This window comes from Rhipicephalus sanguineus, chromosome 5, assembly GCF_013339695.2.
Source record: "Rhipicephalus sanguineus isolate Rsan-2018 chromosome 5, BIME_Rsan_1.4, whole genome shotgun sequence".
Classification (NCBI taxonomy): Eukaryota; Metazoa; Arthropoda; class Arachnida; order Ixodida; family Ixodidae; genus Rhipicephalus; species Rhipicephalus sanguineus.
Window position 1 is genome coordinate 122,386,754 of NC_051180.1, and position 12,278 is coordinate 122,399,031.

At 45.4% G+C, this 12,278-nt stretch overlaps 1 protein-coding gene across 1 annotated transcript in view; it reads left to right on the forward strand.

Annotated features, from left to right (window-relative positions):
* LOC119394945 (Down syndrome cell adhesion molecule homolog) overlaps positions 1–12,278 on the forward strand; it is a 123,617-nt gene that overhangs the window by 5,370 nt on the left and 105,969 nt on the right. Inside the window, 6 exon segments of the mRNA XM_049416025.1 lie at positions 1,375–1,521; positions 2,927–3,044; positions 8,192–8,382; positions 9,112–9,387; positions 10,211–10,377; positions 10,946–11,195. Of these exon segments, the coding sequence (XP_049271982.1) occupies positions 1,375–1,521; positions 2,927–3,044; positions 8,192–8,382; positions 9,112–9,387; positions 10,211–10,377; positions 10,946–11,195 (1,149 nt within the window).

Genomic DNA, 12,278 nt, shown 5'->3' on the forward strand with positions numbered 1-12,278 from the left:
TCCTGGTTGCTTATGTGTGCAGTCATATAAGATTGAAGTACACATAACCAGACGCCATCTTCTCATTTTCTTTTTTTTTAACGTCCCTATTATGTTACTCATTGCGTTAGTGTGAGGAAGTTGTAGGTTTTTTATATAGTATAAATATAAAAATATGAATAAGCCCTTCAAGACCTTAGGAGGTGCTGACGCCTTATTTGTCCGCCAACATATCGTCACATCACATCAATAAAAAAACGCCTTTTTTATTTCGTTTACACCAGTAACACCAGTAACACCAGTAACGCATAATGTTAACCTGACTTCAGAAAGCACACTTATTCTAAGGGGCATGAAGTCTTTGGCGACTGTGTAATGCGGTGTGCGCTCGAACGCGCTCTCGACCTATCGCTGGCGAAATGTACGCCACTTTTAAATTGTTCGCGTTTAATTTGGCTGTTACTGTACACCTGTGCGCGTGGGCTTAGCGTTCGATGTTGCTTACAACCTGTACGACTCTGGATAATAGCCTAAAAAATGAAGCAGATCAAATGCCTTGCTATAATATACATCGAGCGAAGCTCCTTCGTACTGTTTCCAACCAACGCTGAGAAAGAACGTGAGTGTGATAATAGAAGCGGAGATCATTCACAGGTTAGGTGATCAATGTGTTAGCTCTGCGTCCTACTATTATCGCTTAAAGAACAGCAATTTGTACAATTACAGTGTAGCGGCTGATTGAAAAGCGCTAATTTTGTGACATGCGCAATGATGTGGTTGGCTGGTTATATATGTAAGAAAAAAGGGTTTCTGGTAACATTGTTGTGAATGCAGCCCTGTGGTGAATTCTTGTTTATTGTCATCGTCGTGATTGTGCGCTGGTGGATTGCAATGCTACACCAACAAGGCCAAGTTTTCAATATTTTGCACGACATGAAGTGAACAATACCCGTCGGCAAAGTCTACCTTATCAGTACGCCCATCGCCGCTGGGCTGCCTTTAGAGCCCACCGGCGAGTAGCAAGGTAACTGACGTTATGACTCAGCCAGACAACACCAACGATGCTTTCGTGATTGATGCGAGACACCTGTCAGCAGCGTGATTAACAGTCTTTGCGGAGCAGCTTCTACTCGTACTATGATTGACTCCTACAATTTAATGGCCCAAAATGTAAACATCAAAAACGTAGCGGCAGGCACGCATGTCATAAACGTTACAATGACGTGCATAACAACGTGTAATTAACTATGACGGCTTGTACTGTGGTTTCTTTCTGTTATGTCCCATACTGCAATGCTTTAATCACTTAATTTAAATACACAGCTGTACGAAGGAATTAGCAAAATGAAAGGCGATGATTTCAGGAGTAAGCAACTACTTCCTCTTTTTTTCTAGGTGGTCGGATCAGCGTGTTTCCTAGCGGAGAGTTGCAAGTGCGCCAGGTTCAACAGACAGACGCCTCCACCGAGTTTCGCTGTCGTACGTGGCACCGGCTAACCGGAGAAACAAAGCTCAGCTCCTACGGCAGGCTCGTAGTGACAGGTAACACTGATTGGCAGTCTATTAGTTACGAAAACTACGCTATATTTAATCTACCCTCTTTTTCTTTCACATTTTCATCGCATATCGCCTTGTGGCTGACGCGTCACAGCCACTGGTGCATTTGCACCATAAATCCCACCATACATTTCTTTGATGTCCTATGGCAACCCAAAAATAGATCGCGTGTTTGGGAGGAGTAATAAGTTTTTTTCAACGTTACAACCCTTTCCTTTTAGGTCTAAATACACGAAAGCGTCAAAGTAAAAGAAATAGAAGGGGGAGATGAAAAGCACAAAGATTAGAAAACAATTACTACCCTATAAAATACAGAAATAAAATAGCCAGCAAGCTATGCATATGTGCAGATGTAATCCATGCGCGAACAGAAGGAAGTCAGTACGAGGTGTAAACTTGAAAGAGGTATAAATGTCGCACAAGGATGAATGAAAACAAAAGTAGTAAAACACACTCAAGCATATAAACCACGCGTATTGCTCTCACAGACCTAAAATCCATCAATGGCCTCACTTTATCATTCTGTGCAAGAAGGAGCATATATTTGTTGAAGCTGTCGAAAATCATGGGAATATCACATTCATCTCATGTAAATAGAATATGATATGAACGTAAGGATGCATTGTCTGCAGTAACTGGAGAAAAAAAGAAAATGACGTAGTGTCGTAGGTAGGTAAACAACTTTATTGATTCATGAAAGAATCATGTGACGTAGTGTCGCTGTCCATACAATACTTCAGCGAGTGGCAGCGCACCCGCTTATATTTCGGGAGTACACCGTGCGAAGCCTATATCTTGCTACTAAATTTTTGACTGAAAGCGGAACTCTTCCTGGATGACAGCATTTAGGAACAAAATAGTGTATAATCATGCTGAAAGTTTTGGATCTGGTTATGAGAGCGCAAAAGTCTACCGTGCAGCCTCGTAGCAAGTCTAAGTACTGAACCAGAACCAAACAAAGCAAAAACAAATATTCTTGACAGTAGTCTAGCAGCAGCTAAAGTGCATCGACGACCTCAGTAGATCGGTTACCTTAACTAAGGGAGGGTCACAAGCGCCATGACTAAGAACTGCCGTACGTTGGGGACGAACGAGTCTGTTTAGTACATAGGTTTTCGCCGTCTTTTTTTTTTTTTGGCGTAATCCAAGTTACCAGCACACAAGACGACGCGCTTTGTGCTAGTTAACTTCCAGAATGTGTTAGAGAGAGAGAAGAAGAAGGATAAAAGAAAAGCAGGGAGCTTAACCAGCGCTGAGACGGGTGGGCTGCCCTTCACTCAGCTTATTAGTTGTGCTTAGTGTGCTGCCTCTGCGTGCTTTAACGCAAAAAAAAGGTATTGTAAGCTTTGCAGACCAATTTTTGTACATTTTTTTTTGCCTGGGCGAACAGATCTCAAAGTGAACGTGTCACCACGCATTACAAACGTGCGATCTTCTGTCGTCGCAAACGAAGGTGACTCTGTGGAACTACCTTGCGCAGCCCAGGGCTATCCTCCACCGAAATACTTGTAAGTACCTGTCATTTTAGAACCTCTAATTTTAAAAAACAAATAGCTTTGTGCAAATACGATATTGCAACAAAGTTCGCTTGTCGTTCTAAACAATATGGCTGCACTTGCTGTTTCTTCAACGTAGTGTGCTTAGACCAAGCGAAGCAACAGCCGGTCGTGTAATAGTTCCTCGAGGACATTAACTTAATAGATAAGCTGTAATGTGATTTACATCACAACCATTATGTTTTCACTTCCAAATAACACGGTCACACATTTTCTTTTTTTCTTTTTTTTTCTCCTGCCTTCCTGCTCCTGAGGCCTTTATGTCCTCGATTCCCTTCATCAATGCAGGGTAGCCTGCGGGCGCCTTTATATATGCCGACAGAATTTCAGTTCTTCAATGAAGAGATTGTTCTCTCTGTCGTGGGACGATTCTTCATTGAAGTAAACATTGCATTAAATTTTGCATGCGATCATCGTCGGCAACGCAAGCAGTAAATCAATTCATATGGCATGTATATGACCTGCAAACCATTCAATTGTTTACCAGGCCAGTGTTATGGAAGTGATGCAGCTGGCGAAATTTGGAATGCTAAACTTCTGTTCTTCTTGTACATCAGGGCATCCAAAGTTTGACCTATTGGTAATGGAACACATCAATTTATGCTAGTTAGCCGACGTAGCCAATCGCCTTATTAGGCTGAAATTTTGGTTCTTAGATTCTCAAAGCTAAGCACGTGGATTGGTCGGTCATTACTGACTTTAAGCTCTAGAGCAAACTGTCTCTATGTGTGCCACCCACACATACAAATTGCAAGATCAGATTGACCAATTTTTGATTCGCATCCATTTAGGCTCGCATCCGGGAACATCTGCTACGATAGTGACTGTTCGTCGAGATGGGCTCGTCGATACAGCGACCGTCTGTGCACGCGGTAGCGAGAACAGCGACAAAAAAAGAGAAGACAAAAACATGTCTGCATTTCTCACTGCCGCAGTCCTTTCAAGCAGCAATATCTGTCATTCCATTAGCTGAAAGTAAACTGCATAGTAGAAGTCGGCAACGTACTCTTCTGTCGGTTCAGTGAAAACCATGGAAATGTGTGTTGAAATTTTGGTGGGCTATACACAAAGATTGTGTGGCATCATTGGGGAGAATGTTTTTCGCTGCGGCATCAGCTCTCGACTGGAGGATGAATTCCTGCTCATCCGTATCTGGAATACGCTTAGCAGCTTCATACATCTTCGTTGCAATTATGCCACTGTGGCTTGGATACCAGTGAAATGTAGCATAGTTTTCTTCCTCGGCGATGTGATGAAATGAACGCAGTTACAGGATGTTGTACACTGTTATGTATGCTAGATAACATTTCTGCAGTACTGACTAGAATCAGGAAGTGCGAACGAGGTGTTGTCGGACATGTTGTCACATGAATGATAATGGAGCCCATGATGCCCGCCTCGATGAGAAGCTACAGCAACGGCTGTCTGCGTTTTACAATCCTGCCTAACGGGCGATTCTTCCTTCTTATAAAGTTACATGAGCATGGGCGCCGTAAAGCTGCCGAGAATATTGCCGGGACCCACCACATGAGTTGCTTTTGATTCATGACATTCTCAGTTGTGTTGTCCGCTTTTTTTATTTTTGCGAGTATATTACGATGACATAAAGATGCGCACTTTTATAGGATGTATAAGGGGCGGGAATACGTGTGGCGAAAACGCATTTATCTACAGAAGCATTCGGTGAGCATGGTATTATTACGACTAGAGCAACGTGTGTGATATGCCAGTAGTACTTCTTTTTTTCTGTTTTTCTTTCTGTTTGCCGAAAATGCAAAAGATTAGGAAATATACATGGAGTTCTCGCGTTCGATATTTGTTTCAAAGTACTCGTTGCTGCAGCACACGGGAGACGCAGAAGGCAACAACGGTTGCACAGCGTCCGGTGCTCATGCGATACTTAAATACCAAACTGTTGAAACAAAAGAATAAAGAAATTCGATAGAGCTTAGAAAAAAAAGACAGCAAAAGAAAGACAGGACACCAGTGCAATAATACTGCCCCTCGCGGCTGCTACAACAATGCGAAACAAAAAAAGAAGCTTCGACAGATCGGACGCGTCACACGTATAAAGACAAGATAAGAAGTCAGGCGTAGTGAGAAACCGAGACCGCTACGCAGTTTCGCAAGCGAGAAGAGAAGGAGGAAGCGACGGGGGATGTCGCAAGCCACGGGCTCAAGCTGCAGGGAATGACCGCTGGTCGAAAGGAGACCGCGCGGAGCCGACACACGCCTTTTTTTGGGTGAGAGGGGAAAGAGGGGAAGAGATGTCGTCCCGCGTATTCTCCCAGTCTGCTGGTTCGTCCTCCTCGGCCGCAGCCTTGATGGATGAAGACAGAGGGCCTCTTCACATCGTCTCGCGCACGCGGACTCAGCGTCCACTTGGCGGTGAAGGATCTCGGCTGCTCGCTGGCTGCGCCCCTTCTGATGTGCCGTGCGCATATAACATGTCGCGCGCCGGTCAATATCTATACACCTCCATCGGCCGCCCTCCCGTTTCTTTGTTCCCGCTCTTCACCAATATTCGGTTTTACAATAATGTACAAGAATGGAAAGCACACGTCGTGCGATCTTGTGCTCGAGACGTCACTCTACACCAGAGGTCTCAAACACGTCGCCCGAAGACCTTTCGCTGGCAGCCCGGCCCGCACATAACTGTCTTCTTCGTCCCGTATATATATATATATATATATATATATATATATATATATATATATATATATATATATATATATATATATATATATATAGCCCGCACATAACTGTCTTCTTCGTCCCGTATATATATATATATATATATATATATATATATATATATATATATATATATATTTCATTTCCTTAAGTATATTCATGAGGTACACAGGCGTGACTGGCCTCAAACATTTTATTCGTGAGGCACCTCTTGTGGCCACCACGTTTTGAAACATAACTGTGGAACAAAAGCCGTACTGGAGCATCATCGCGAAATACCTGAAGGGTATTTGGCGTCATCGCGACGCCAAATACCTTTCAGAAAAGGCCCAGGTGTGAATATGCTAAATTCCTTCTTTCAAATGGCAACAGCGTTAGCTGATATTTTGTTCAAACTAAGATGTGCGGTCAAAAAACAAAGAGGAGAAACAGACAGCAAAAACGCCCGAATATAAACGTATCTTAGATTGACGACTGACACTTCTATTCCGGTGCATGCGCAGATAAGTCTGGTGTCCACCTTTTTTCCGCCACAGTGCGAGCTTTCGGTCGATAGTTGGCGTCTTCGTTGCCAGCTTGCCGTCTCTGGCGCGTGTCTTTGCAGGCTGAAATTTTACACACGTGTTGTGCATAGTATTCGTGCGCAGTCATCGCATTCGCCATTCTGCCACAATTCTTCCTGAGTGTGTCTCCTCCTTTCTTTTTAAAAGAACTTCCAGCTCCTCGAAGTTGCTCTGTTTGCTTCTCGCAAATGCTTTCTGATCCAGATCCTTCAGCACACACTCTCACGTCCAACCACAGCTCAACATAATACGTGCAACGGAAGCACCAGCACGTTCTAAATCTTTCTTACAAAGCTTATGTGATCAATGCCACCAAGAAAAGAGCCTCGGCCAGTGGTGCGTCCTCCGAGGAGCTGCAGTTGTCAGCTCGGCTTCGCTGTGGTCTGGGTCGATTGACTTTGAAATAGGTTTTTCGGGAGCGCACTCCGCATTCCCGCCTGACCGAAGCTCGGGTGCCGAAAATAAACCGCTGCGCGGAGGAAAAGTAACTAGACGGCGGAGAGGCTTTATCGGGGCGCACACTATCGAATCTGCAATGTGAATCGCTTAGAATCCTGACTGTTCTGTGGGTTATAACGAAACGTCGTTGACAGCAAAATAAAGCAGGAAATGAATAGAACTGAAGGAGAATGGTGTTAAAGAACGGAAGAAATCGGAAGGTGTTTTCAAAGGCTTTGTTAAATAAGGTAGGCCGTTCGTTGGCTTCGCGCGCTTCGCGGGGTTGCAGAACCAGGAAGTTTGGCAACCTAATGAATAAAAGAATGTGACATTTTAAATATTTCTAAGTTAAATATATGTTGCAGCCCTTTAGCTACTTCGTTTGGCTCTTGTCAAAGGCTTACAAAATAGTGCTCGTCAGCCTGAATTCAGAGGAAAGCGCGGCAATATTTGTAGATACATTTATGGCGTATGGTCTAAGCGCGTCTCACGATTGACGGTGGCAAGCGGCGAATTGCATGGAATTAAATTTAGCCGTACTGGTATCTGCAGGTAGGTTCAGGATGTCTCAAAATCACTTCGTAACTCGAACTTCTCGCACGCTCCTATTGGATCTCTCTTGCAACAAAAGACGAAAAAGCTGAAACTACAGCTGTGAATGCCTCCACTCCTGACCATGACAAGACGAGAGTGTATGAACCATGCTTGGCCAAAGGCCTCCGCTCTGTGTGTGCTGGCGCGCATCACATCCGTTGAACAAAAGCTGTTGCGAAATAGCCCAACTCGCCATCTTGTGACATAAATAGCAGTAATCGGTGCCGTTCTCGCTTTGTTAAAAAAGATGTCTTCCTCGAAACGGCGTATCTGATTTAGTGTCAAGCTAAAATGAGACGCGATCTAGAGTATACTTCACCGTGGGAGAGCAGCTGGCTATCCCTAAGATGAAGAAGTGCTGCAATGACACAAGCATTCAACAAGGAAGGGTTTATTATTGTGCCTAAAAAATTGGGAGGATACGGAGCAGTAAGTGCTCTTCGTAACTTCGATAAGCTGGTCAAAGTCGGAACACTTGCGCAAGCGTTCACAAACAATTGTGGCAATGTTACCTCACCGAATCGAAATGCTGGCGAATAGAGCCCTTCCTCGGGTGTGTGCACCTTAGGTAGCCCTATTGAATAATCGAGTTAAAGTGAGTACAAGTGCGAATAAGCGAAAGTATTGTGTGAGAACGCAGTAATTCTCTGGTGTACTTACTCCAACTTATTAGTAACATCGACGCTCTTGTGCAATTTTCATGAGGCCACGGACGCCATTTAAAACATAAAGGCAATGCAGCATTACCTTTATGCACTAAATTACACGTCCACGAAACATTGCCCTCCCTTCTTCCTTATTTCCGTTCAGATGGGAGAGACTGACAACGATGGACAACGCCAGCACCCTCAGTCCCGTCGTCGTGGGAAGCACGAGGCACGAAACGACCGAAGGGTCGCTGTTAATCCGCAAGGTAGAGCTGCAGGATGCCGGAAAATACCTGTGCCTTGTCAGCAATGCGGTGGGCGAGGAACGGGCCACCATCACGCTCGACGTGCGATGTGAGTGGTCTGCCTCTTCAATATATCAGTCTTATACTTCCAGACACGTGCAAACGATCACCGATATTCACACTTCAAGCGCTGCTCTTGTAAATGGCGGCACACTCAATAACATGCGCCAATGGCGTTTTTTAAGCTTTGTTTCTAGATCCCACTGAAGTGGTGCAATTGCCAGCAAGTATACCGCAAGACTAGATCACACTGGAGACCTTCACAGAGCCTCAATGGTCGAATACAAAGAGAATAATTTAACATATGTAACGTCGCGGCGACAGAAAAAATAATTTGTGTGGTCTTACATGTCCAAACGACGATATGATTTATTATGAGGCGCGTGGTAGCGGTGGTCTCCGGATCGACCTCGACTAGCTGGGGTTCTTAGACGGGCTTCTCTAGGCAAACGGACGTTATCTGCCATTCGCCTCCATCTGATTGGGCTGCCGTAGACGGAAATCGAACCCGCAACGTCGTACTATGCATCGCGATGCCATTAGCCCTAAGCCACCATGAGTGGTGTCACACACATAACACAAACTGGCGTTTCGACTCAATTGTCTAAACATACTGAACTTCGCACTCAGTTGTCTGTTCTCATAATAAACTTACTATAGCCACATAACTACAATTGTGTTGTAAAAGAATATCTAATGTCTGAGCTTTTAGTTTCTTTAGTGCTGTTTCGCGGAAATTTCGATCATTTTTCCCGTTATTTTTCTGCCTATGTTGCAGCGCCTGTGGAGGCACGACTAGAACCCGATGTGCTGACTGCTCATGTTGGCCAGCCGGCATCCCTGCGTTGCGTGTCGGCGGGCCGACCCCCACCCCTGATCAGATGGTTCAAGGACGCTCAGGAGCTGCTGGACGACGGGGTGCGTGTTCGCTTGCTCGATGACCGACACCTCATGCAACTGGCCACTGTGGCCACCCAGGATGGCGGCATATACCAGTGTCTGGCCTACAATGCTTTTGCCCAGGCGCAGGCATCGGCACAGCTTATCCTTGGAGGTAAGCTTCACTTCCAGTTTTCTCATAATGGACTATAAAGTGAGCCTTGAAAACCAACCGCAAAAAAACTGTAGCCAGCGCAAGAAATCTAGCTTATATCGTACAAAGGAGCCTCAATCCAGATGTTTGGTATTGAAATACGAGTGTAAACGTCACGGAAAGCTCGCAAACAAAACCATTCTTGAAAACCAAAGAAAAAAATTACTATCGCTTAGCGTTCGCCGGAAGTGGCGCGTGAAAATGGAATGACCTATAACGCGTGTCTCTTCAACGTGGCCCCAGAGATGAGAGGTGTTGAAACGTTTCGGTGGCGGCGTACCTGGATTGTGCTCGTGTAGCCTGTGTCGGGACCAGTGACTACTCACGGAAAATCCGAAAAACCTTGGTATTAATTTGTTCTTTCCAGCCTGTTTGTTGCTATAATAAACGCAGTACCAATAGGGCAGCCAGAGCGCCTGCTAGTTCTGGACATCTCCTTAAAAACGTGCGACTTAAAATAAAAACGCAATTGTGTCGCACTTTGTTGCTCGTTGCGACTACTTCACGCTGTTCTGGACAGAATACTAGGACATTCTCACTATCCGACCACACAAAGTCAACCGGTCATGTGTCAAATAAAATTTGGAATAATATGTACGCATGTTTCGTCGGTTAACTCCGGCATCGGCCAGCCTTTGACAAAAGACTATGTCAATTCATGACTTCATCGTAAAACGTCATTTAGTCAAGTCATCGCATGACAACACAATGAAGTCATGATGTAACCAAAAACTGGGATCTGTGACGTTTAATTGTACCGAATACAAGCACTTATTCCACGCAGACACCGCTCCTGTTCTACTGGAATCGCCCAAGGAATTCAATGTTAAACCCGGCGACTCCTTGCTCCTCAAGTGCGAAGCCACGGGATCACCGGCACCCAAGATAACGTGGAGCGTCGACGGCATCCTTGCTCGCCACATGAAATCTAGCAGAGTCAACATCAGGGAGGTTTGTAAGCTTGGTCTTCGCACGTACTAGACTGACCTTTGGAGAAACAACTTGTTCACGATCAAAGCGCTATAATGATTTTTCAATACAAGCCATCCATCCTTAGTCACCAACAGCCTTCGTCTCCATACGTGAAGCAGTTGCAGTAAGATTGTTATGGCACCACGACTACGCAGCACAACCAGCGCCCGAGTACAATCAGAGCCATTCACTACTTTGCCATTTCTCTTGAAACGCAGGCTTGATATTTAGCACAGGTAAATATTCAAATACGATACCACTTTTTTCAGAAGTAAATACACAGAAATATTCACAACGCATAAATTCAAGTACCACGTTACGTGCGAAGGTATGAAAAATGATGGACATAATATTAAGGGACAGGAAGAGAGCACAGTGCATTAGAGAACAGAGATAGTAGATATTCTAGTCGACATGAAGAAAGAAAATGCGGTGCTGGGCGGGTCACGTAATGTCAAGCATAGGTAACCATTGTACAGTGAGAGCGAGGACATTAATACGAAGTGTCATTAACTCAAATAATGACACGCCCCGTTAACATACGCAGGCTTCTCACGGCGACAACCACCTGGCGAGTTATGTGAACATTTCTCGCATCCGGACCGACGAGGCCGGCGTGTGGCGATGCGTAGCCGTCAACTCGGCCGGCGTGGCAGAGGCGACTGCGCACGTAGCCGTGCTGGGAGCGCCCGCAGTGCGGCCCTTCGGATCCAACCGCACCGCAGTGGCCACCGAAACGCTGGAGATGCACTGCGCGCTGCTCACCTACCCACTCCGATCTGTTCACTGGGAAAAGGGTGAGCTGTGTTTAGCAGCGCGTCAGCCGTACTTACCACTAACGTGCCTGCGCGGTTCCACGCATCGCTGTGCGTGCGCCGCACTCTTCCTTGTGTTACGTTATCTCACCGCGCAGATTTGATTTGTGATTCTGAAGCATTCATATTGCTGGCAAGCATTAGCGGCTACAGAAGTTTCCTTTTAAGGCAGAAGCTCTTATGAGCTCACAAAAGACAATTTTGGTCGCGATGTTGTCCGCTGCCGCCACCGGTGTCAGTCGCAGATATTATGCACAATAAGAAAACAAAAACAAATGGTTAGCACGGAAATCTAACCCAGGCACTCTGCGTAGCTAAGCATTCTACCACGGAGCCACGCTAGCGTTTGAAACGCCTCCGTGAAAACACATTTTACAGTCCCTCTCTCGCTCAAGGAATCACGTTAGCCAAAGTACGTAATATCGCGTAGTAAATGAGTAGAATTGTATCAGACATCGCGCCATGCGAATTTCGTAACGAGTGTGGGGAGAGGAGGGGTTAAATACAATGGCTCCAATAATTAATTATTCTTCATTATCATCATCAGTCACAGCATCAACAATCAGGGCAGCTACGTATGCATGGATTGCCAGACGCGTTGTGGGCACTTCGCTAACTTGCACAATGATGTAGTGGGTACTCCGCTGTTGTTCGAAGTGATGATGAATGACGTAGTGGGTACCTCGCAAAAGTATTTGCGGTAGGTGCCCCAAGATAATTTGCAAATGGCTCTATGAAGGAAGACCGCTCCTACAGTTTACGCTCCGACTGCGCTGCGTGTTCCACGCAGGCCTGGCCTATTTGATCATCACCTCTATCTGTGCCTATCTTCCTCCTCTTTGCACCCCTCCCTCCTAAATTGTCATACTCCAGTCAAAATAGCAATCCAGATAATCGCACCTGGTCAACCTCCCAGCATTCCCACTTGATCTCTATTTCGCCCTTTGCCTTTCGCCCAACCAGCCTTTACACATCCTAGTGCAAGGTAACCGATCTTATACTTGCATCAGAATAACCCCCCCCCCCCTGCTTTTCCTCATCGTACATATCTCTCTATCACACTGT